The sequence below is a fragment of the Spinacia oleracea genome, chromosome 1, assembly GCF_020520425.1.
Source record: "Spinacia oleracea cultivar Varoflay chromosome 1, BTI_SOV_V1, whole genome shotgun sequence".
Taxonomy (NCBI): domain Eukaryota; kingdom Viridiplantae; phylum Streptophyta; class Magnoliopsida; order Caryophyllales; family Amaranthaceae; genus Spinacia; species Spinacia oleracea.
The window spans coordinates 53443127-53469738 of NC_079487.1; the positions used below are offsets into that span (position 1 = coordinate 53443127).

Sequence of the window (26612 nt, forward strand, 5' to 3'; positions counted from 1 at the left end):
TCAAAACTTTTATAATATAAATTTAACGACAAATTAATAATCCACATTAATTTCACTAAATTTAGGCGAAAAATCGAAAATTTATTATTCAAATTAATTTCCAATTACATGATTTCTTAGGGATTAAAATCTAGGTCATAAAATTATAAAAAAAAAAAATTACGTTAACAAATTTTATGGTAGTTTTTAATCATATGATCCTAATTAAATTATCAATTAATTATGAAAATCAAAACAAATTCTAAATTATTTGAAATTCAACAAATTAATTATAATTACAATTTAGGTTGTATAATTAACAAAATTAGACCTTAAAATTGTTAAACATATATTGTATGTCAATCATAAATTCAAGATTTACATACAAGATTCGTAAATATTTAATTTGACATCATAAAAATTACAAATTTTGCATTCGAAAAACTAAAACCTCCGAAAATTCAAAGTTAGGCTTCGAATTTGGGAATTCTGGGTTCGGCATCAAATCTATGATTTTTTGTCAAAATTTTAAAACTTCGTTTACATGCGAAATTCACTATAAAAACATAAGATTTTGACCATTATTGACAAAAATGCAGAAAATCCTGCGAACATACAATCAAATAATCGCACGAATTTGCAATTAATTACAATCACATAATTAATCACCCTTTTAATTCATTGCAAATTTATAAAATTTAATCCATGTTAATTATAATTGATTATGGAATTAATTAGAGGCTCGTGATACAACTGTTGGGTTATGAATAATACAAACAATATAATTCATGCGGAAAAACCATAAAGCCAGGAATCCAAATTAATTGCCACGTAGCCAATTAGCATAATGTAGGCTACATACAATGTGATGCGTGCCTTCCCTAGCTGCTCCCGAACCGAACAAGAACAAGTCTTTAGAGCTTCAAGTGTCGCCCCACCGTAGAAAGTCCACAGCACGTTCGGATCCGCCTTAGGTTCAAGCAACTAGGATATTACTTAAGGTTTTATGCACTCGGGTTAGGCTATATACTATGCTCTCTCTTGAACACAATATATGTAAAGAATATGTTTTGATGTATGTAAATTATGAGAGCTAGCCTCATATTTATAGGGTAGGAGATAAGGAATTTGAGTCTTACTAGGAAAAGAATTACCAATCTCATTAGGATTGAAATTCTTAACCAATTAGAATTGTAGCAATAATTAAACACTTAATTAATTCAATTCTAGCAGGACTATGAAAACTAATACTTAAGGCTAAAGTTACTTGGCGACTAAGTAACGATTTTTGTTCGAAGCCCAAGACGAAGCAACCAACGCAGCCACAATGGGCCACGCTGGCGCGTGTGCCTGCCTAGGCCCAAACGCAGCCGCAGCTGGCCCAAGGCGCAGCGCGCTGCAGTTTGGCCATGGCGGGCTGCTGCTGCCTTGGCTTGCTGCTCGTGCCTTGGTATGCTTGCGGCCCACAGCGCTCCAGGCCCATCGTCTATGGTTGGGCGCTGGCGCTGGGCTTCGTGCTCAGTGTTATGCGCTTGGCCTCGTGCCTGTCGAGCGATGGGCCGGCTCGCTTGCCGGTTTGTCGCTGGTCGAGCTTCCGATTCGTTTTCCTATTCCGGTGATATTTCTGTTTCCGGCAATATTTCTATTTCCGATAATATTTTCCGATATGATCCATGTTTCCGTTTCCGGCAACATTATATTTCCGCCATGAACCATATTTCCGTTTTCGGCAATATCTTCATTTCCGGAATATTCTTTACTTTGCCTTTTGACGATTTCAGCTCCCACTGGAACCGAGATCCGTCATTTCTGAATGATCATAAATAAAGTACTTAATGAATAATATATTCACTTAAATACTTGATCCATTAACGTACTATTTGTGTGACCCAACGGGTTCAATCAAGAGTAAGTTGTGGATTAATATTATTATTTCCGTTGAACTGAAGCGGCCTCTAGCTAGGCATTCAGTTCACTTGATCTCACTGAATTATTAGCTTGTTTAATTAATACTGAACTGCATTTATTAGACTTAGCATTAAATGCATTAAATGCAAACTTGGACCAAGGGCATTATTTCCTTCAAAGGGAGCAGCAGCAGCTCGCGGCCGACGTCCCAGCTCATGCGCCTACTGCTTGCTTCGCGTGTGGGCTTGGCCGGGCAACTTTCTTGGCTTGCCCACCAAGTTGGTTGGCTTGCTTATTATTACTACTAGGTTATTTTAATAACCTTAGTACATTTTTCCAACATACACAATTCAGATTGTACACACAACCCTAGGAGAAAAGAGAAACCATAATTCTCTCTTTGCCTCCATTAGTGTGTTCTTACCAAAAGGCAAAAATATCTTGAAGGAGGTCTAAGCAATCAATCTCAAGACGGACCTGAACGTGTCGGTGAACCAAGTAGAGGAACGACATTTGGAGTTCTTGTTCGTATTCATTGAACTAAAGGGAAAACACGCTACAAACGTAAGTTATGCTTAATTTGTACTTTATACATGCTTCCTGGCTTTGGGTTTATTCCGCTATCATGTTATGTATTTAACTGTAAACCCCTACACAAAACTCAAGAACTTTTTGAGATCTACAACTTTTAAGAAGTAATTTTTGCATGAAAACGAACTTGGGTAGGAGAAATAAGTTCAAACAGAAGTTCGACGAATGAAAGAGAATTAAGGTTAGGGTTTTGCTTTTGTGTTTAATGAATAATAGTGAGGGAATTTAAGGATGATTACCTATATTTATAGGCTTAGGAAATTTCAAGACGGGCTACGCTTTAGGATTCCCTTTTGGGCTTCATTAAACATAAACCGAGCTTGCTTAATTTGTTTGGACTTGAAATTGAAATTACACTGGGCTAGCTTGAATAAAAAAAATTATTTTACTTCATAAAACCCAATTTAATTTCCCCAACTAGATTAAAAATTAAAAATATTTTTTATTAAAAAATACATTTAAATCAATATTTAAATACAACTTTAATTTATAAAATGATTTATAAATATAATGAAATATATTTATAATTACTTAAAAATAGGGGGTATTTCACCAGTACTGTGACTAAGAAACTTCTATCAAGTGAACTTGAATGTCAAAAGTTAAAAATGGTCCCTGGTCGTAAGTTTTCTATAAAGGTGGACGCATAGAAAATATTAGACGAATGGAATGCAAGATGACTAGTAGTTCTCTTTCTTGAACTATTGGACATGCTAATGTCGTTATCATTTGGGTAGATACTTACTTGAAAAGATTAGTATCGGACATACCTATGAACTTTACAGTAAGAAATGTAAAATCTGTCATAAGTAAATTTATAAACTTATTAGACACTAATCCTCAATACCTGAGTGATTTGAGATTACTTGTTTGAGAACTGGTTACTTTGACGTTGTTAACTGTCGCACCATAAAAGGAGGCTATAATGGAAATGCTCATGTAATCACCTATCAAACGAAGTCAAACTTCAAGATCACAACATTGGGATTGTCCTCCCACAAATTGGGATGAGATACCAAAAGTTGTACAAAGACCACTTAGAGAGCTAGAAGATGTAAAATGCATAGCCGTGCTCAGATGGATTATAGGCTATGATCATCTGTTTATTTGATAAGTTGAATTCTAAAACCGGTAAATACCTCTGGACGTAATAAGGATGACTAGTTTTACCTTATATTCATGAGTAGGCATCAAGAGACAATGGAATTAGGAAATGCACACTTATCCCTCGAGGACAAGTGGTAGACTGAAGGAAATATGCCCGTGCGCAAAGGGGCCAGCCCAGCGCATAGTTGGCCGTAGCCTTGACTTGGGCGCCAAGTTAACTTGCCAAGCAAGTTACTTAGGCTACAAGCCTTGCTCACGGCTAGTAGATCCTTGATGGACTTTATGGCTTGTTTCCTAGATCTACCTTAATTCTAGTTTCCTAATCCTAGTGCGATAGGAATTGTGGAAATTTTGTAATGTTGTGTACCCTATAAATATGAGCATAGGGCGTATTATTTAATCACACTTACAACACACAAGTCACACGTGTGAATCATAATTCAAGGGAGAATTGTGATTTTGCCTATCACCTAAAATTGAGATTCCGATAATCCTAAAACCTTATATTGAGATTCTAGTAAGTCACATTTAAGGCGGATCCGAACGTGGTGTGGACTATCTAAGAAGGGGCGACATTTGTATATATACCTAAATTATGCTAATTGATTATGTCAATTTACTTTGATTCTGGCATATGGTTTTTCCGCATGTCAATTAGATTGTTCATAACTAACAGATTCCTCCCTCGAGGAGGTCGATCTCTTGAGCCTACATGATGTTGCTTCAACACCGGGTTGTCGATCTACCATGTTACAATACCTCCCCACAAACGGTGCCAAATGATGTGGGTTTTTCCGGATGCTGAGGTGGAAGCTTCCAAGAAAGTATATGGTACACGCTGACCCGCTCTTCTGAGTAACCTGCAAAGCAAGAATGTTCTATTCGATGCTTGTGAGTATTTGCTTGAGAGAGAAATAGGGAAAGTTTAGAAAGAAGGTATAGCAGAAATAATGTAATTGTAGGTAAGGAATTGAATATGTGTTTTCTCCTTCGGAACTAGAGTATTTATAACACTAGGTTTCTCGGGAATTGCCATAAAACCTAGTCATCCGATTGGTCAATCATTAGTGATATGACATGTGTCCTCTGGTATCAACCTCTATTTTGATGAAATAGTTAATGGCTTCTTAAACTTTGGGTTGATCAACATAGGCTTTATCAAGAAGGTTAGTTTTTCTGTTTTTGGGCTTTCATGTTCATCTCGAGAGACTCTTTGATATCATACGTATTTTTTCAAACTAACCACGTGATTTGTTTGTCCAAGCCGGACGCATATTATGTGCTACATCAAATGAGGCACTTAGATAAAATTGCATCGTATCCATTTTGATCTGATTAATTTTCGATGATGATCAGAAAAATGGCTTCTAAAACTGAAGCTCTGATAATTTCCGATTTATTTTTAAATTCCGGCGCTATCATAAATTATAGGAAGACGGGCATAATTTCGACCCTACTCACTCTAGGTTAAGTGTATAGATTTCCCATGTTGTTTACACTATTTACAAATCACAATTATTGATTTTCAATTTCGAGGAAAAAAATCCTCAAAATAGAATACTCCGTACTAAAAATTGAGAGAGATTCGTTTTCTTTATGCATGCTTCCTTGCGAGCCTATAACTGACCTTTAAAAAGACTCGAAAGTAAGTAACTCACCATTTCCCCCTCGTTCCCAATTTTATATTCTTGCTCGATCTTGGGGGGTTCTGCTAGGGCTTTAAAACGCCATCTTCATCTTCCAATCGATCACATTCTCTCATCTTTCTCACTCTCAATTACACTCCACTTCTTCGATTTGAGCTCTGCAATCGAATCAAAAACCCTAGAATTCTCTGCTAAATTGTCAACATCTTTCTATTCACTTGGATTTATTTGTCCAAGATGTTCCAGAAAGGGGGAAATTTCTTGAAATGAAATCGAATTTTTGATTGTAAATGCTGATATGAATGAGTTGCTGTTGAAATGAGCGATGGAGGCAAAGAAATTGGAAAAGATTCTGAGCAGCATAGCACAAGAAAACCAGCAGAAAACGAGGATTTTGTGCGCGCGATTGCGAAGATTGCGGTAGCTCAACTATGCGAGAATGAAGGGTTTCAGAGTTTCCAGCATTCGGCTCTTGAAGCTTTCGCTGATGTTGCGGTACGGTACATGAAGGAGCTTGGTAAGACTTCAAATCTTTATGCTAATCAAGCTGGTAGGTCGGAGTGTAATGTGTTTGATGTGATTCGAGGGTTGGAGGATATGGGTTCAATTCAGGGGTTCCCCTGTGCTTCGGATATTCACCGTTCGCTTGCGAAATCGGGTACGGTCCGGGAGATTAGTCAGTATGTAGGTTTAGTTGAGGGAATTCCATTTGTGTTTTCGCTTCCTAGGTTTCCGGTTTCAAGGGAGAGGAACCTTTCTTCTAGTTTTTTGCAGACAGGGAAGGATCCTCCTGAGCATATTCCGTCTTGGTTGCCTGCTTTTCCGGTTCTGGAACCTCCGGAAGAGAGAGAGACTGATGTACATACGGCTAGCAAAGAAATTGAGCAGGATGTGGAGTTGCGTAGAAAGGAAGAAGTTGAGCAAGAGGTCGAATTGCGAAGAAAAGAAGAAGTTGATTTGATGAATTTACAGCATCAGCAACAGCAGCAGTTGGCTGCTAATAATGGGTCTGAGGCTGTTGAAACTAACCCATTTCTCGCTCCTCCTTATGCATATGGGGAGAAAGCTGTATCTTCTGTTGAATTTCTTTCTAGTCATTGGGAAGGAAATCATGTACATGTGATGGATACATTTGCTCCACCTACTAAAACTGCACGAAACGAGGTTTTAGAGATTGACGAGACAAATAAACATGTCAGGCTGGACGAGAGGCCAACTGTGCGACTTAAGTTCAGTAGTGCAAGGAAGTCTTTGCGTACGTGTAAGAATGTGGTTGCTCAAACAAATGGAGTTGAGAAGCTTGCCATTTTTTTTGAGGGGGGTGATAAGAATGATGAAAAGAAAAGAAGGGCCGAGCAAATTTTGAAGGATTCAATGGAGACACCGTTGGATACGACTGAGTTGTAAATTAGGTTTGTTCTTCAGGCATTGTATACTTTTCCTAGAAAACTAGCAGCTAGAGCTGGTCTCAAAGAGATATCCTTGTTTGCTGATGATAGTTGGACTCTTAGGCATGGCTTTTCCACAAGTTGTGGAGGTATGTATGTGTTAGCTTTTCTTGTAAACTGTGGTTACTGTTTGATTCTTTTCTCATTGAAATTCATGTTCTTTTATGATAATACTAAGAAGATAAACATGTGCATCTTTTTCTTTTGATTGCATACATTGACTTAGCTGTGATATTCATCTCTATTATTATGAGTTTGTAGATGAAGTACAAAAATATATTACAGAGAACCATGGCTTCGTTTTAGTTGTAGGCTGAACAAAAGTGGTTGAAAGAGAAATTGCTCCATTTTTTTGCACTGAAAGATAAAGAGAATGAAATATGGCGAACACATTGAATACTAAACTAACACCTATGAATCAATGATGAATTAATGCATGTTTAGTAATGAAGAGGGTGAAATGAAAATTGCAGAACAACAATCTACAGCGATTTGTGGTACGAGTATCTTTTGAATATTCAAGACTTAGGGGCTCATGAAGTTTGGGTCAATCTTCTTTTTCACGACTACATCAATAGAATTTAACTAGAATTTTGAGGGGGCTGTTCTTCTAACATTGCTTGCTGAGCAGTGTTCAACATTGCTTCTCCTTGTTTATAGACGATAAAGAATGCCAGCAATCGGGATATAATTGTGCTGGAAGGACATTTTTTTAAAGTACTTCAGTACTTAGAATAGATATTTCGCACATAGCCGAACTCTTGGAGCAATAAAGCGTATGTAGATCATGAGCAAGATGGCTATGGAATTAGCAGCTTGAAATTTGTTTGCCTACGTTTTAATGTTTATCCAAAAGTAATGTCTGCCTACGAGATACTTAGCAGCTTAATTAAGGCTTTGACACTGTTATTGTTGGTGGTTCCATCTTGTTTTCAAGGCTGAGTATATATCCAAATTACCACATCTTCCCTGTTCAGTTTTATCTTGGGAGGCAGCCCTTCATAATGTTTTCTGATGATTTGAACGGAGCAAGATGGAAGAAGGATGTTAGGGGTGTGTTCTCTTCAACTTATAGGACCTTATGTAAACAAGTTTCAGGTCTTATAAGTTCCAATAAGTTCCTATAAGGTCTTATAAGTTCAATAAGGTCTAATAAGTTCCAATGAATAAAATATATAATATTATGATTATTAATACCATTATTATATATTTGACTATTATTTAGGTTTATATTAAATAAATAATATTTGTTATATAAAAATTGTTTATGATTATTAGTTTATGATTAATAATTATCAATGATATGTAAATATTAATTAGTATGTTATAATTAATTATTATCAACATAATGTTATAATTATAAGGAAAAATTGACAACAGTAGTCCAAACTATGGACCTTTATCTTTAAAAGGACCCAACTACAGATTATTCCTAGCAGGTCCTAACTATATATGGTGTCAACTTTGCGTGGTCCCATTCTAAAAATGACCGGCAAAAATTGGTAAAAGTGATGACGTGTACGGTAAGTACCACGTATCACATGCCAATAAAAAAAACCCACCCGTTTCAGAAAGCCACCCGTTTAAATCAACTACCCACCAACCCATTTGAATTAAAAAACTAGCCTCCTTCTTCTTCTTCTTCTTTCTTCTTCCATCCTCTTTCATTTTTGCTCCTCTTTCTTTTTCGTTCTCTGTTATCTCACTGTTTTACCTTTTTTTTTTTTTTTTTTTTAATCTCAGTAGTTGATAGATGCTAATAAAAAAAAAAAAAAAAAATTAACAAGATTATTATCAAATCATAAAGAAAATAATAAGAATCTGAAAATCAAGAAATTACATCCAAAAATAATTAAAAGTTACCAATGCTTCATTAAATTAGCCAAAACCTTTACCTCAAAAGAAAAGCCAAAACCTAAGCAACGTCTACATTGTGAGCATCAGACTCACATTTAATATTCGCTCACCCACAATATTTCTGATAATTATTGTTTATCAATTCATTAATCACATCATTATTTAGAATACAATTTATCAAATATGAACAATGAAGTTATTGGGTTGTGATTTTGAATTAACGGGATGCTCAAGCACGCATGCTTGCTTGTCTGAAGAAGATTGTCCCAAATTTGTAAATCAATTTACAAAACACTTCTTGCCTTCGTAATTAAGGAGCAAAGATAAACATCAGGAGTTTCAGCTATATTTGCATCCCCCGTGCTCCTTTGCGACCGCCCAAACATCCACTTCTCCCCAAAAATATGAATTGGGTTGAAAATCCCAAAAATCGAAAACACTAACCGGCAAATTTTGCTCCAATTAACACACAATTTCTCCCCATTAAACCATCGAAATCAGTTAATTAAGGTTCCATCTAAAAATTGGGGTTTATATTTTTGAGCACCATCTTTGAATTCAAGAAACTAAACAATAATCAAAATATTTCATGATTAAATTTGAATTCAGTGGTGCATTGTTGCGGGCTTCCGGATTCATAGGCTCTAGCTATTTAAGAGAGAAACAAGGGCCATGAAATGCAAAGAGGAGAGATGGAGGGCGGTGAAGGAGGAGTGAGAAAACTGAAAGGAGGGGGAGGAGGAGGAGAGATACGGGTGGAAGAAGTACCGAGTGGTGGTGACTGGTGAGGTTACTTTCTGAAGAGGAGTAAATGGAAGTGGAAAAAGGGGTTGAGGAGTAATAAAGGATGAAGAATGAAACTTACTAAATACTTACCTCAAATAATTTGGAATAAAAAGGTAAAATTAAAAAGATTTAAAAAAATGTTCAATGCTTTGACGTATTTAACCGGTTACCGGTTAAAAGACCCACGCAAAGTTGACACCATATATAGTTAGGACCTACCAGGAATAATTCGTAGTTGGGTCCTTTTAAAGATAAACGTTCATAGTTGAGACTGTTATTGTCAATTTTTCCTAATTATAATGGAAAAGGATAATTAACTTTTAAAATTGCAATCACAAATCCGTGAATGATATTTTTATGTACGAGTACTTAAACATCGGGGTGAGGCATACAACAAATAAAATATACCTAGTAGTTATTAATATTCACAATCAACTATTATAAATATTCTAATGACTAAAAGTTTAAAAATAATCTGATAAACTTTAAATCAGGTCCAATAAGGTCTAATAAAGTCCAATAAGGTACAAGGTCCTATACGTTTAATAGGATCCTATAAGGTCTTATAAGTTTGATAGGATCCTATAAGGTCCTATCAGTTCAGATAAGTTAAGTTCTGATAAGTTTAGTTCAGTTACTTTCAGATATTTCAGGTCTTATAAGATGAAGAGAACGCACCCTAAGAGATATAACTTGTTATTGGATTCAGTTAGGCTAGAGCGCTCTGTTATTATGGTATTCATGCTTATTCTTTCTCTGTTATTGTGGTTTTCATGCTTATTCTTTTTTCTTTTCTACATGAATCAAGCGGTTGGTTAAACTTTATCAGATGGCTATAACAATATTACATGTGGTGTTAAGGCTGTGAGATACCACATGGCTGTTAGCTTTCCAGGTGAATTACCTTCACACTTTGAAATTTTTCCTAAACTGGATGTCCAAATACACTGGTAGACTGGAGCAATAGTCCCCTACTTTGGAGGGTTTATATTATGGTAATATTCAGACTCCTCTATACTATCGGAAGACTAAAGGATGATGACATGATTACTAGTTTAACAAAATGACAAGAGCTTGTGGGCTGTTAGTTCTAATGACTAGTGCGTGGGCTCACACATATTTAGTGTTTGCTGTTTGATGGATGCATAAATGCATTTCATTGGATGTCCATGATTAGTGATTTATCTTTGTCTAATAGGAAAGAGGAAGGGGTTTTTGCATTGAACTGATTTAAGGGGGAGGGGGCACTTTAGGTAGTATCTTTATAAGTTAGTTATGGGTAGCTTGGGGAAATAAGTTTGGGAGTTAGTTAGGGAAGAAGTGCTATATATAGTAATATAGAGCATATTAGAGGGAGAGAATTAATGTTGAATATTGCGAGAAGCACTCAGTTAGTTGTAGTTTGGGACAATGCCATTCCTCTCGAAAGGTTGGCAAGGCTGTAAACGGTGATTAGTCACTTTGATTAACATTAATTCAGTTATAGTTATATGTTGCTTGTTCTTCCCTAATCCTTCTTCTTCCTCCCTTAATCTCTCTTTAATCTCTCCAATCTCTCTGTTTTTGTCATTAATCTATACTAAATATATATCCTTACAGTACATATTGATGTACAAATAATTTATTAAGTATAAAATTCATTATTTGTCTATTAGAGCAACATAATATTCATTTCTGCAATTCTGATCATGTTGGTTCTGAATTATTAAATGGAATTTTATTCTTTTGACGAGGTATTCTTAAAGTCCAATGTGGATTTCAATGTTTCTGTGTACTTGTGAAGTTCTTCTACTAGTCTAGATTACTTGGGGATAAGGTTTTGTGCATTTTTATCCCTACAATATTCTGTATGGCGGGACCATTACCTGGTGTGCTAGTTGAGTGACTATAGGAGGTAAAAGTGACAAAATACTTTGGTCAATCATTCACCACAGTGAAGTAGATGCAGACATCAAATTATGGTGCTCTTAAGTTCCACTACTCCAGTAGAAGAAATGTTACACTTTGATACATTGTGGAAGTCAGAGACCCAGCAAATCAGAATAAAAGATTTCAAGATTAGAAGTAGTACTGGTCAAATTTTGAAGGTGATCCATGAACTAGATTTTGCTGCCGACATGATGCTAGGACATACTCTAATTCCTGTACACTCTAGTCTGCAGGTCCTTATTCTTGTTGCTTTCTGTGATTCTATTGTGGTAAGCCTTTGCATATTTGTGCCTCCTTTGTCACATTTGCGTTAATGGTAGCATGTGGCTTTCTCATTCCTTCCTTTTAATTACCATCATCATGTATTCGGTCATCAGAGTCATCATCTCAGTTCATTTTTGTCCCAAAAAAAGATAACTATGTCTTTAACTACTGGTTGACTTCTGCTGCTGCTGTTAAATTGTTGCTTTTGGCGTCCTTGTTAAATGCTTTATTCAGGGTGTGTGCAGAAACAGTTTCCTTTGTTTCTTAAAGGAGTAAATCTGTTACATCTTGATTTCCTAAATCTCGCTCTGCGATCCACAAGGGGTTCTTCTGTTGCTGTTGTCCTTCTCCAGCTTCGAACCGTATGTGAGGCTTGAGTGATTGACTCACTGGTCAGTGTTTCTGAAACTAATGTTCTGATTAGTATGTTGGCCTTTTCTAATTATAAGTAGTGTCAGCAAGTCCTGGGAAGTTTGTTGATCAAAAGGTACCAGTATCTGAAATAGTCTAACTGTTCATATCAGTGTTACCTGATTCGCTAGTATGAGATTGGGTACGGGTTCGCAGTTCTCTACCTAATTAGCTAAAACTAGACCAAAAAGGTACCATTTCATGTTATGATTCGCTTTTTCGGTTCGCAGGGTGATTAGGAGTCAGGTTACACTGGTCCATATGCTACTGTACATTGCTGAAACTGTTAAGCTTTCTGGATTCTTGCTGCAGCGTTGAGGGGGTAACCTGCTTACACACTTGTTTATGCTGCCGTCTTATTTTAGGACATTGGACCTTTGTGTTATGATTGGTCTTGAAGTATGACTGAAGAGCTGGATAAGATTCAGTGGTTTAGTAGAATGTTCATTATCACTTTTGTTTTATGTTATTTACACGTATTGTTCACAATCATTCTTGCAATGTTAAATAAAAATATTGTTGACCAGTTGATGCTATGTCTTGTTTTTGCTAATCTTTCATTCTGTGGCTTTTCCCTGTTTTGAATACATTATCTATAATAGATGCTTGTTGTTGGAAATGACATTGTGTACTCCACTGAAATTATGATTATGTTTCTGTCTTCTTAGTCTTTAACCTCCACAGTGTCAGACTGTAAGTCTGTGTGGGGTATTAATGAAGGTGCTGCTTCCTCTATATATGCTATCTGGTGTCGGTTGTTGGATTTTTAGGCTCTAATTTGGGTTTTTAATGCCATGACAGTCGGCCTTTTGAGATTTTTGCTGGAGATGGTATGTCCACTACACTATCCACGTACTGGGGAACTTTAGTAATTTAAGTAAGGCTGCCTCTAAATTTGACATTTAGACAAGCAAAGTGATTGCAAAAGTTGGTTATAGATCGTGTGGGAACAAATGACAACGCTTTATTTCTTCTAAGATAAAGATATCAATTTGTGCAAACCCCATTGCCATTGTGTTGTAGTGGTGTATGATCTAGTGAGAACAAATGGCGATTCATTATTTCTTCTGAGATAAAGATATTCATTTGTGCAAAGCCGATTATCTAATGTGTGGCTTCTTATCATACAATTTCCATGGCAAGAGTGAACAATTGAACCATTTTTCTCTGTTACACCAAAGGGGAATAAAACCAGGTGTATTCTTTCAGTTCCTCGATAGATTCATTTACCCTTGTACTTAAACCGTGACATCAGCCTGAATTCTTGTTCCTTTCAATACTAATGTGCCACCGAGTCAGGTTCTGAGATTCTAGGGTTACCGTTCACCCCTAGTGTCAAGAGGTAAAAAGAATGGTCCATTTAGTATCCTTATAAATTCACTCCTCGTGAGGCTGCCACGGGGGAAGAAAGATCTGTTTCAGAAAGTCTGAATTTGGAAATCACAATGTATCCGTGCCTTATCTGGTTGACGAGTTCATGATGAGGGAGAACCCTACCATCCAATTTCCCTAATTGTATTTCATTCACATAGCTTGGAAACCAATATAATCCGTCAAGAAAGGAACTTCATTTAATTTAGTCTTCCACTCAGTCCGAGGTTTTGAGTCTTTTGACGCAGAAAAGTTGATCATATAACAATCCAATTGTTTCAATGGGTATTATGATTAGGAGTAATTTTAATTTGAAGTCTGTGAGTTGGTTTTGCAGGTTGACTGTGAATGTGTTTACATGAATTTGAAGTCTGCTTTTGATTTGGTTTTTATTCTTTATGTTGGTGATGGCTGTCATACAGCCCGATTTACTTGCTTCCCAACCTCTTTTCTGAGTTTGAGTTACATAATTGTTTCTCTGTGATCTATCCATATATTTTTGTGTGTAAGATGGGATTCTTAAGATTAGAAATGTTGAGTTTTTGAAATTATCTAGTCAATACAGAAGACTGGAGACACTTTAGATTTTTTGTACCCTTGAACTGATATTTTGTGAACTTATGGTGTGAAAATGAGCAACTAAGTCACTGGAAAATTAACTTGGATTGTCCCTTGGAGACCTTAAGTATTTACATTTTAGATTCAGGGAGTGAAGCAGTTGTATAAAAACTAAATGACATGTCTTGTGACTTTGGCATGAAAAACTGGGATGTATACTAGAAAAAAGGTTGTCGAGAAGTATTAAAAGATGTGTGAAGCTAGATTGAATGTCAGTAACTAGAAGATGAACAAATTAAAGATGTGATGAGGTAAAGCAGTACAAAGATTTTCAAGTGGGTGACTGATGAGTAATGAAGAATGGTGTTCGTGGACTCTAGGCACTTTAAGTTTTTGGGTGGCTGTCTTCAAACTGAAATCCTCCCTGGTGACTGGTGAGTCATTTTTGGGCATACTTTTTTGGTGTGAGGGTCGTACACTCGTACTGTACTAGTAGTTGTTTAAGCTTCTGTTATATGTTGCCATGGTCTAAGTGTCACCTTCCTCGAGTGTTTCTACCCCTTCCAGTGAGAGACGGCAGGAAACCAGGGGGCTGCTGTAGCAATGAGTCCTTCTATAGTTCTGTAGCAATGGGGCTTTCTGTGAGAGTCAAAGAAAATATTCTATGGGACGGGCTTCCTCTAAGATATCTACGGAGTAAAAGATATGGGAGAATGTCGTTGATTCGCTTGAGTCTTGATCTCTTTAAGATTTCAGATGGCTAGCAATTGAGTTTTCCCTGTTCTGTCAATGTAAGGAAGAATAGTGGGTAAAGAGTCTAAACTCTTCGAGATGTCAATGGATCTGTGCTGCTGCAATTGTGTAAGAACAGGAGAAACAAGTTCATTAATCTCTCTGGTATGGTTGTCTTGGATGCTCTAAGATGGTTATTTTACTGATGTGCTGATATCAGACAGTTGGTTTTCCATCCTCAAGGTGTTAGAAAGAGGTGTTTATCATCTAATCAGTTGGGGGTGAGGTGGTCATCATTGCATTTCTAGTTTCCACTTTCACATCAGGAAGGCTGTCAGCTTTTCTGATGCTTCATGCTGTGAGGGAGCTCAGAAGCTCAATCTACATGTCTGTGGATTGCACTCTTCTTTCACTACACCTCCCTCATTTGCTATTGGGAATCATCTTAAGGTGAACAAGCTGAAAATAACAGCCCAAGAAGTATTTTCGAATGATCATAGGGTGGATAACCTAGAAAGGGGTTGCCTACTTGCCTTTGAGTTTTCTTGTAAAAAACAGAGTTGTCCGATGAAGATCACAGGGCTGATGTAATTACTTTTCTGGCAGGAAGAAAAGGGTTGTCAGCACTCAAAGTAATTAAGGAACTTATGACCTGGGAGGGGATATGCTGTAAAATGTAAATGGGTACTTTGAAGTTATTCCATTGAATGTAAAGGGGTCCATTCGGCCAGATAATCGAGGCAAACATGAAATGGGTTTTGAAAAAGTATTTTTGTGTTGTCGCTGTTCTTTGAGTCTAAATAGGAAGTAGCTCGCATTGTACTATTGTTTATGAATTGGATCTTTTCACTTCCGACTGGAGTATTCAGGCATGAGGGTGTGTGGAGATCAATGTCTTTGGGATTCCAACTCTTTAAGCTCTTGTATTCCAAAGTAGGGTAATATTCTGCGTGCTCCATGTTCAACTCTCTTCCATTCGTTTGGGGTTTTATCTGTCTATAGGCATAATGATTACAACCTTTAGTATGTTATCTGGAATGAGTTTTTATGCGTCTTTTGGTAGTATTGGTATCCTTGATTCGTCTGCCATTTCTGAGTTTTCTTCTTTATCGACCACAATTATTACGATCACCCTTCTTTAGAAGGATGTCGCGTATTTCCCTGTCACCTCATTTTCCCGTTTCTCTTCTTCCTTGAGAGGGAAGAACATTTTGCAATTTTCCATCAAACCCTCCTTCCTAAAATAATTCCGGTTTTTTGTATGTCGTCAGTGAGGTGATAAATCCTATTGAACATCAAATAGTGGAACAATTTGGCTTTGTGATCTTAGATAGGAGAATGGACAATTTGGTAACCCTGACTGAACTTTTGGATGACTGATCGAGAGCAGCAGAATTCTTAGGTTGTTCCAATAGAATCACCAGGTGGGTTGATAACTTGATACTACAGACAAAGGGCTAATCAGCTTTTGGATTGAAGAAGGGGGTTATAACACAATTTTCCTTTTATGGTAACATAAGAGGTATTCTTTGTCATTAACAGCATCCAAGTGGAAGGGAGGTCTACTTTGAGGTATAATGGATGTGAGGTAATTTGGTTAGAGCTTGTAATTCTTATTTTTGATCCCTGCTGCTGTTATTGTGAAGACGAAAACTCCTCTGAAGCTTTATATTTTGCATCGGTTGCTGTCAAAGTGAAGATCCCAACTGTTATTCTCAAGAGAAGGAATGTTTTCTTTACAAGCTATTTTAGTTTGTAATCTTAGGGTGGAAGAGTGTTGATCATCTTTACTCTTATGTCCTTGAGTTCTTTCTCTTTGGGTGCTTACCATTTACCATGTTTGGGATGAGTTTGGTCCGACCTTGTTCTAGGAAAGAGTCTTGTTGCTTGGAAGGATGAAGAAAAGTATGCTTGCTAAAGTGTGGAAAGTGGTTCCGTTGACATTGTGATAATGCACTTGGAAAGGAAAAAGAACGGATTTTGAGGGTATTGCTAATAATTGCTACAGACTAGTATTAGGTTCTAAGTCGTATTGCTTTATGAAAGCATCCTCGTTGATTTTATTTGTCTGTAGCCGTCTTTCTAATAACTTGGGTTATTACTTTTTAAAGTAATGTGTAATTAGTGTACTTTGGCTTGTTTTTCTACTTTTTCCGGTTTTGTAAAATTATTTTTTCTAGTGCTTTTCAAACTGGTTAGAGAACTGGGTTTGACAAATCCTAAAATCTAAATCATTACGAGATAACACGATAGAATCAATCAACCCAGAGAAACCAAAAGGATCAGTGTAACTTGAAACATCAACCTAGTGAAGGAGGCTCCCTCATGTTGTGTGCTCTGGGCCTCTGGCAACTGGCAATCACATATGGAAGTTCACCCCTGCAGCCGTGGGCATACTCTTTATTTGTTCTCTTTTTGTTGTCAAACAAGCTAATAACCCATCCAGAAAGAGTTGCTGAGGGAGTGAGCATTCGTTGTTGAAAATATCCCGTGTCTGGTTGTACATGCAAAACCTGAACAAGTTTTTTGACAAAGAATATTTAATCAGTTTATGTGTTATCAGTGTTTGCAGATTTTACATTAGATAGTAATATGTTGTCATCAGTTTTTCTGTGTCATTTTTTATTATGTGTATACTTTTTTTCCCCCTTGCACAGCTGAAAATGATATGAAGTGAAAGTAAAACAGTACAACAGAAGATGAGCCACTCGTACATAATCACTTATACATAATCTGGAAAACAGTTTAGAAGAACTCTTAATAACAGTTCTCTGTGATGCATCAACGTTGTATGAGAGTAAAATAGTTTATTGCTTTACAAAATTACAACATTCTATACTGCTAGTTAACATGTATTGCGAGACAATTAAGTTATAGGCAAAAGAAGAAACAAAAGGAAAGAAAGGGGAACAGAGAGGAATACAAGAGTGGAAATTCTAAAGCAAAAGAGTTATGTTAATAAAGATACAGGAAAAGGTTACTTCTTTCTGTGTTTATGAGCTTGTACTTGTGCAGCACCGTCTTGAACAAGCTCGACAATCAAGTCTTTAAATATCAATCGTTCAATGTCTAATACTAAGGCTGGTATCTCAATGCTGGCGGCAGTCCAAGTTGCTGATTTATGTGTTAGATCTTTCCCTATGATGGTTGTGAGAAAGTCCTCCTCGTCATCTAAGTTGTGAGGCAAGTTCATAGGTTGGACCTGATCTATTTCTTTATATATCTCTTGCAGGAGCTGCAGGCCACCAGTTGCGAGTTCCGTCGGCTTTTTCAAGAGTGGGCTTGGTGGCTGAGAGAGTTTCTGAGATAGTATTTCATTGACTGCATCGAACAAGAGTCTTCTCCTATGCCTTTCCGTGGTTCTTGTCATTTTCTCAGCTTTACTGTTGGATGTATTATCTGAAACAAAACTGCTTCTCATGGTTTGCTCCAGCTCAAAGAATAAGTTAGGGTTGATTGCTTCTTGTGACTGGAGGGCAAGATGATCGGCCATTGTGTAGTCAAGATGATCAAGGAATCCCGAGGCTAAGAGTACTTCAGACACGTACGATTTTTCCACATTCACGTTAAGAGGTGTGGTTTTACTTAAATTTCCATGCTGATAAGAGTTCAACTTACATAAGGATGGAGCTGACTCTTTGAAGTTTTCTAGTTTCCGATAATCACTCTCATAGTTAAAATTTAGTCTGAACCTGTCTGGAGAATGATTAAGATCGGTGTCGATCCACTCTGCTTCATTGTATGTTGTATTGGTCTCAAAATCTGCAGAGAAGTTCAGATAATAACATCGGATCAACACTTCTTCCAAATAGTTTTGCTTTAATATAACCATGCTCCATTTAGCTAAGTCATACGTAGTAAAAGGTAATGTATCTCTCCCATGCTAAGAAGGGAAGGATGCGTACTACTCTTCTCATTTTCTATGCTCCCTTTCTCCATCCCCCATTTATAGACTTATTCACACAACCTTATGCTTTTCACTTTGGAAGCTTAAGTCTTGTACAGAGAAAATATTGCTTTGCATGACTATTTCTTGATACTCAGTGTCATTTTAATGCATTATCTGTCGGATGAGTACTACTTTTCTCATTTTAATGTAATATTTTTGGATTAGCATTTTAGAACGACGTATAAATCCCACTGAAGTGGTTTCCTAGCTAATTATTTGAGCCCCACTGACTCCAAAACGACCATTCCCTTTTGAATAATAGTGAAGCACTAGCTGTAAAACTTGGGTGTGGTCTTTTTTGTTTAAGTGGAATAGGCCTGTTATTGTAAATGCCTTTTTTTTTATATATATATAGCATGTCCTGGTCACCAGTATTTTCTTTTGTTTTTATGCTTCACACAATCACACCTCTTCCAGTAACAAAGTACAAGTATTAGACTTTTAGTAGTATACCAAAAATGGGTTTCTACTCATCTCAACAATATGCTTTATGTTTATTCACCATAATTATACTCTATTGTCTATAAACCATTTTTAGGATGATTATCACTGGCTGTTAACTTTATAAAACATTTCCATCTTTACCTCTGAATGCTGTCGGTTTCTTTCTTATTGGAGATGGAGTTTCATCTTCGAAGAAATTCGCATCAAGAACCGAAACTGGGCTTGGTTGCTCCCTCACAGTTGTTGCTAGTTCTTCCAAAGCCATATCACCTCGAAATCCTTCTGAATTCTGATGTTTGAAAGGCCAGGTTAGTGAAGTTGAACTGATAGAGTAGACATAGATGAAAAGATTAAAAGTAAAACTTACTTTGTTGTGAGTGACTTGGGTTCCATATTTCATGCATAATTCATCAGCATTTTCAATATATCTGTGAATATGTGAGACCATATTATCATTTTTTCGGGACAATAGAGTGGTGTTTCCTTGTTGGCTCTGGCATATTGATTCACTGCTGAACTCACTAGATTGTTTATCGATCTCCTGCAAAAGAGATAAGTTTCGGGGTAGCTTTCGATTCTGAGAGGGGAAGCCCACAGCTTGCTGGCTTTGCTTTACTCTGGAACCTGATGTTGCAGGAGAACTTCTGTTGTCTGGGATCCTTGATGAGCTCGTCGCATTTGTCTTGGTCATATGTTGAGGTTCTTTTGAAGTTCTTATTGGTCTCGGCGTTCTTTCTCCAGAATACTTTTTCCTGATGTGATGAGTTTCTTTGAGATCTTTTGCTGTTTTCTTCTGTTCTGAATCTTTAAGGCCATCTACAGGCTGAACTATCCTAAGTCTCTGAAGGTTCGTAATAGGTATATTTTGCACAACTTGAGTTGTTACTTCTCTTGAACCTTTGACAAGTTTAGTCGGCTTTATATTTTCAGTTGATGTAACGTCTTTTACGAAACTGAACCCCTTAGTTGTAGACAGATTAGCCATTTTTGGACCCTGTTTTTGGCTGATATGGAAAGCGCTTATGTTGCTCGTTTGAGATGCACAATGTGAAGACGGATTTTCCTTTCTGATTTCTAACTTGATTTTCTCCTTATGCATTGCTTCAAGTATCTGTTTTAGAGCTCTAAGATCCTTGCCAGACTTCTGGAAATCAAGATCAGCCAATCTTTTCTCAATTGCACCATAGACAGTGAGGGGATGGTTTTTTGGTTCTGATTGAGCTTCCTGAGATGGGGAAGATGTTTTACCTGATTTATCTTTATTTGACCGCGATTCTTTGCCATTACTTCTCGGAGAGTGTAAAACCCGGTCTACTTTACTTTGGTCGATGGTCCTTGAAGATGTTGACAAAAATTCAGAAGTTTGGGAAATGGTGGAATCATCTTTCTGTGTCAGACTCCTGCGGGAGGGTGTATCATCTGGCAGAGCTTCCAGCCCCATCAACTTTGCCACAATGTTAGACGGTGCCCTGTAACTTGCTGGCTCCTCTCTCTTCAAGTTTCTGAGGAGTAAATTGTGTTTTGAGTCATGGGCAGATACTTTTGTGGTTGGTTGTTTACTATCCAATGATAACCTTGGGAGGTCTTTAAGCTTCAAGCTGGAAATGTGAGTGTCCCTAGTTTCCCTTCCATCATAAGACAGACGAGCATGATCCTTGTTTCTTGGAGTTATGACAGGCGCACTGTGGTTGGAACTAATTGAACGAAATGACTGATTGTGAGCAGCAAGTCGCGGGCTATCTGGTCTGGACGTATGTGAAAGTCTTGGGGAGTCAATATGCATCAGATCATATCTTAAAGCAGTTGATATTGGTGATGCACAGGTGGGGACACTTTCTCTGATATGGTTTTTCGCTGGTGAACTTGTTTCTCTGGCAGTTTCAGCCAATGGCGAGTTTTGAAGGTTGGTGTTCCAATCATATTCTGATGATGATATGGCTGAAGATGACGAAATGGAAATTCTGGATGATTCAATGGGGCTCAACTGCATCTCTTTTATGGCATTTGGATGTTTATCCTGCAAATACAACCAACTTCAGCTACTCATCTCTTGAAGCCTGTGATTCTAAAAACTTTCAGATGTATGAATCGAGTAATGCGTATCTCACCTTTGATCTCTTGTTATAACTATTCACTGCTCTTCCTTGCTGCTTGGTTTCACCTGTTCAACCATAACACATTGTGTTTCAGATCCCAAATTGTTGCCACTAAATTAAACTTCCATGTTTTTGGTAAGTTTTCTATCTCAATATTTAATACTTCACTAGTCTTCTATACACCCGATGCGTGCTTGTAATTTAGAGAGGCACATATTTGGTTATTTACTTTTTGCCTTTTTATTAATATTTTTTTCTTAGTTTTAATATTGGGAGATTTTAGTAAATATCCCTTTTATATTGTAATATAAAATGTTTTGTGTTTAATTTGTTTTTGTTTTTTCTAATTTAGTAAAAGGTAAATTAGGCAATTACTGTTTACGCCGCTTAGACGTACCTTTTATAATAAAGATATCTTATTTTCTTTTGCGAAGCGCTACTACAATAAATTTGTTTTTATTTGTTTATCACTTACTCTCTCACTTGCTTGATTACGATGTATGTAGTACATATTTACATTCAACTCTCCTTTTTTTAATACTTATGACGGTCAACATTTAACTTCTAAATGATTATGGAGGAAGTATAAATGAAGCACGAAAAGTCATGAATGAAAGTTTTATACACAAATATTTAAATTGGGGCGTTAATTCTTTTTTTGTTTTTTTGAGGGAAAAAATATGGGTGTGGCTAAATGCAGAAAATAACATCTTTATGGCAAAACACGAAATGACAAAACTGCCCAGGAAAAAAAAAAACTCACAGCTTCATCTAAACGTTGGATCCTACGAAATTATCAACAATTTTTTCGCTTTCAATAGTCAGTGGTTGGCCATTTGTATTTAATGATAGATTGACGATCCAACCAGCCATTGTTATCTTTCATTCAAAGTTAAATATGGCACCAATGTCCGGGTATTGATACTTCATTAAACATTGATCTTGGACATTACATTATTTACATACTCAGTATGATTTTATACACAAAGTTATATGTTATCGTACCTCCTATTTTTTTTGACCTTGTACCAAACACCCACAAAAGTTTTTAGTAATCTATTTTCCTCCTAAATCAAAGAAACATTTGACTGAAAAATTCATCTTCTTTGTGACAATAAAGTGTGGGGTCACTGTTACGAAGTAGGGAGTATTTGTTTTTTTTTTTTTTTTCCGTTACCACCCGGTTCACCCTTAGAGCTAATCCGGATTTGGGGCGAGTTCTGATTAACTAGGCTACAGTCCTCTCGCAATTGTTGTTGCGGGAATCGAACACGGGGTTCTTCCAACCAAATTCAGCCACAATTACCACTGAACCAACAGGTAAATGGTAGGAATTATTTGTTTGTGACAATATGAATTTTGCTATTTATTTGTTATTTGCAATATTCATATGGTCTTACTGCGTTGATTAAAGACCAACCATTTATTTATGTCGCATTAAGAAGCATCACATGCCATCATTTCAGGGGCAAGAAAACTAAAAATTTAATGTCATTGATCAACTCATGTATGAACACAATTATGACTATTAATTAATTATTTGATCAACCCGTATGACTAATTTTAAGTTCGTTATGCAACTCGTATCATATGACTATTGAAATCTCGGAACCAAAACTTTGAAGTAAATAGCCAGTAGAAAACTTGGTTATTATGTCAGAAGTCTGCAGAAACTTACTTATTTCATTGATAATAACATTGAATTTACTTGTGAAAAGTTGTTGATGGATAACAAAATTTTACCTGGAGAAACTCTTGGATTGTTGATGAAATGATGAGGATCAAAGAACTGAAGCAGCCCATTCATGCATCCAATCTGCTTCTTCAACTCTTCATTTTCATCAGACATTGCATATACAAGTTTTGGAGACATTTTTGATTTTTTTATGGGAATGTTTCACTTCATCTGAGAAACATAATCATAGATGGAATTTTTTCTGTTAAAAGTTTCAGGAATTTTCTGAATTGTTTCTTCTTCTGAAATCTGACACAAGTAATGAATATGATTGTCAGAAATATGATGAAATGGGTGATTATTATGAGTTTATAGAGAGTTGCAGGGAAAGTGAGAGCATGTTTTTTTAATGGATTTTCACATGGAAAACAGCGAAGTGGCAGAAGGAAATTCTCTGAAAAATGAATGTGTATGTTCTGTTTGTTGGCTATCTCATTCTCTCCCCTAACAAAGGCAGCTCCTATATATTGCTTACTGCATCATTTCTGACACTGACAACTATTTAATATTCAAGTCTTTGTGAGAATGACCTCGGGAATTGTGATTCTTTTCAATTCGCTTTATTAATGACCCACTGATTCATATTATGATTCATACTCCACGATTAATAATTGTGGTTATTGTCCATGTTACATGTTACTCGAACTCTTTATTTCATATATTAAGGTCATATTCGGATATCTTACTTTTTAAATTGACACCTTAGTAGTTGAATCCGACATTAGTATCTTAAATCAGAGTAACATAGGTTATTGCCTTCATATTAATGAGTAGTTGGAAAAGGAGGTGTGCAATTAGCCAATTAGGGCTGTAAATGAGTCAAGACATTCACGAACAAGCTCGGTAAAACTCTTTCATTAAGAAATTGAACGAGCTAGCTAGAGTAAATATTTAAGGCTCATGTATAAAATGAGCTTTACTCGAACAACATCACGTTCAACTCTTTAGGAATATTTACAAACAATTTATGTCGAAATCCTACGTGTCGCTCTTTTAATGGCACCATAAGGGTGCCACGTAGACCGCGACTCGTCAAATTATTTTTACTATAAACACCATATTTTCACTATGAAAATATTAAAATAAGGTAATACCTACAAAAGAAGGAAATATTTTTTATAATGATTATAGTAAATATATATTTTCATTTATTTTGTAAATTATAAATTAAAAAATAGAATTTACAATCTAATAATATATTTTTATGTAAATTATTTTATCGTAAATTGTAACTTTTATCATTTTGCTAATAATTTAAGTTCAAAGGTTATAAAGAAGGCCAAAGTTAGATTTTTTTTTTGGGATATAATTTGCAAAAATAATTTTGTGAAGTTTAAGATAAGGAGGAAAAAGTTTTTTTAAAAAAAAGAAGAAAGAAAGTGGAGAGATGTGAAATGTGGGGATGAGATCTACATCAATGGTGAGTTTCCTCTAAGTTGAAGTTTTCATGTGGGGTGGACTAGTCTGTACGATTCATGTGGAGTTTGTCAGAATAGTGAAAGTGGAAAATGGGATAAGGAAGCAAACTGGGAAACCACTTGCATTGTCTCTACTCATTTTAAGCAACCTTGTTTTGTTCACAATTATCATTGACAATTTGAGTTCGATATGAAAGTTTTAAGCAAGATACTCTATTCGTGCATAAAAGATTGTTCAATTTGACTTTTTACAGTGTTTAAGACGTGATTTACTATATAAATATTTTTAATTTTACACGAATAAAAATTATAAAAAGTTATATTGAAACGAATCTAACAAGTCTCCAGATGATTATATTATTTCTTATAGACTAATAAGAATTCATGGACAAAGTTTTCAAATTTTGACCCAATTTTTTTATGGGAATTTTTTAGAGACGGAGGGAGTATATATATTTTAATAATTTTCCTCCGCAATGTTAAAATATAATTCCTAAAATCTAATTCTACTACAAACACTAGTTTTTATGCATGTAGTGTGTGTGTGTGACATTTGGCCATACTGATATGTTCATATTTTATAGTGTTTTTTACCCTCGTCCCTGTAACACCCCGACAATTCTCTCCTTTCTAAAATAACCTTTTAATATAAAACGTAGAGAATTATCAAGGCATTATCGCCCGTGTGAAAACGTAACGGCTTATTCAGAATTTTGCAGCGGAAAACATAAAACTAACTTTAATAATTTAAATAAGTCAACTACGGAATAAAATCTAAAACCAACCAACAAAACAAGGTCAACGTAATTAATTAAAACAAAGTTCGAGTCTCTTCAAAAACAGGCCAAACAAATTCAACATCAAACTTAAAACAAAACAATTTAATAACTACACAGCTCTTCAATCCCGAACCCCATGATGCATCACCTTCAAACCTGTAATGGACGATGCTTATTGATCCCTAGAGACTGCTCACCAAGATTGGGTCATCACAGGATCAATAAGGCATAGCCATGATCAACATGCACAAGCAAAAGCACGTAATCAGCAAAGCTGAGTACTACATACTAAATCAATAATAATCCTAACATGATTCTATTAAACGAATAATCCTAACATGATACTAATAACGTAAGTAAGAATAACCAAGACACATTCACTTTCAAATCACAGTTGACTAGACTAGACGGGCCTAGACTTTCATAACATTAATATTATTTTAGTTGAAATAGACAATGGACCGAGTTGTCCGTCCACAGTCTTCACTAAGGAAGACGAGGTACGGGCGCGACTCCGTAACCTCACTGACCTGCGATATCGAGGAACGTTTGAATAAAAATAGAACACGGTGATCAATCCGGTCCCAGAAAAGGCCATGGGCTACCACCATGAACCCCAACTCCTGTTTGTCCGTCACTTTAGACGTGCACAGTCTAAAGCTATTGCTACCCAGTTTCACTTTACATGATTTACAAATTGAGACTCTGTTATGACTCAACAATCACATAAGACATACAATTCACATTTGTTCACAACTGTTTTTATCTTGGAATTAAGTAAGTGATCATAAAAGCATCAATCAAGACTCATTCCAATTTATCCAACCTTTCCTTTAACCATGATCAACCCTGTATATGGGCATAAAGTTTCAACTTACTATACAAGGTCCACCGCCCTCATAAAGTAGTGAAAAGATAGAAAGGGAACAACAACCAATCGATCCAAACCAATCATATAGAATAAAGTGTTCCCAACCAACATGTTTGTATCAATCATCCATACTAACATGTTACAGTTCACTAGTAGAAAAACATTTATTTGCGGCTATTAATGTGAGGCGTTTTTCTATAGACGCCGCAATTTAAATCGTGTATTAATATTTTAATGTATAGGAGTATTGATCTGCGGCGTAGATTTGGGTGAAATCGCCTCGAACAAACAACAACCATTTGTCAGCGGCGTTAATATCTAAACGCCTCAAACTAATTAGGGAATATCCCAAAAAACTCACGCCTATCCGTTCATTCATTTCCAACATTTTCAAAACCCTGGCTTCTCCACAACCTCAACTCCATTAGCCCCTTCTCCATTGCAGATCCTCTCCTCTCAAAACTACAAGTGATAATTGATCAAGTTCTCACTCTCGTAAAGTTCAATATCACGCCTTTCCCTTCCATTATTTTCCTTACATCAATTTACTTATGCTATTTCTCTCCCCTGAGTCTCCTCGTTCTTCAATGGCGGCGATCCTAGCTTGTTCATAATTTTCTGGTGGTATGTTTGTCTCTCCTATTAGATCCCTGGTCTTAATTTTTTGTTTTTAATAATTTGTTTCGTTCAAATTAATTTCATGAACTTTCCTTCTTTATTCGATTATTTGACT

At 36.2% G+C, this 26612-nt stretch overlaps 2 protein-coding genes across 3 annotated transcripts; one reads left to right on the forward strand and one right to left on the reverse strand.

Annotated features, from left to right (window-relative positions):
* The first annotated feature begins 5229 nt into the window (after positions 1-5229).
* Positions 5230-18624, forward strand: LOC110777116 (transcription initiation factor TFIID subunit 8). 2 transcript variants are annotated; one of them, XM_056838668.1, is made up of 3 exons: positions 5230-6768; positions 12157-12248; positions 17820-18624. In XM_056838668.1, the coding sequence occupies exon 1, from the start codon at positions 5550-5552 to the stop codon at positions 6636-6638; it is 1089 nt and encodes a 362-aa protein (XP_056694646.1). In that variant the 5' UTR covers positions 5230-5549; the 3' UTR covers positions 6639-6768; positions 12157-12248; positions 17820-18624. The 2 variants fall into 2 exon arrangements, with proteins under 2 accessions (XP_056694646.1, XP_021837425.1); XM_021981733.2 differs by lacking the exon at positions 12157-12248.
* On the reverse strand, positions 17296-23307 carry LOC110777115 (protein LONGIFOLIA 1-like). Its single transcript, XM_021981732.2, has 5 exons — positions 22820-23307; positions 21089-21141; positions 19348-20997; positions 19122-19269; positions 17296-18349 (listed from the first exon to the last, which is right to left on the reverse strand). The coding sequence occupies exons 1-5, from the start codon at positions 22947-22949 to the stop codon at positions 17565-17567; spliced, it is 2766 nt and encodes a 921-aa protein (XP_021837424.1). The 5' UTR covers positions 22950-23307; the 3' UTR covers positions 17296-17564.
* Positions 23308-26612: the final 3305 nt, after the last annotated feature.

Excerpts from the sequence above, each read along its gene's own strand:
- LOC110777116 (XM_056838668.1), top strand. The coding sequence starts at position 5,550 with ATGAGCGATGGAGGCAAAGAAATTGGAAAAGATTCTGAGCAGCATAGC.
- LOC110777115 (XM_021981732.2), bottom strand. The coding sequence starts at position 22,949 with ATGTCTCCAAAACTTGTATATGCAATGTCTGATGAAAATGAAGAGTTG. Across the intron at positions 20,998-21,088 it reads GTTATAACAAGAGATCAAAG|GATAAACATCCAAATGCCAT; the intron begins GTGAGATACGCA and ends TTGTATTTGCAG. Across the intron at positions 18,350-19,121 it reads GAAACCGACAGCATTCAGAG|ATTTTGAGACCAATACAACA; the intron begins GTAAAGATGGAA and ends ACTTCTCTGCAG.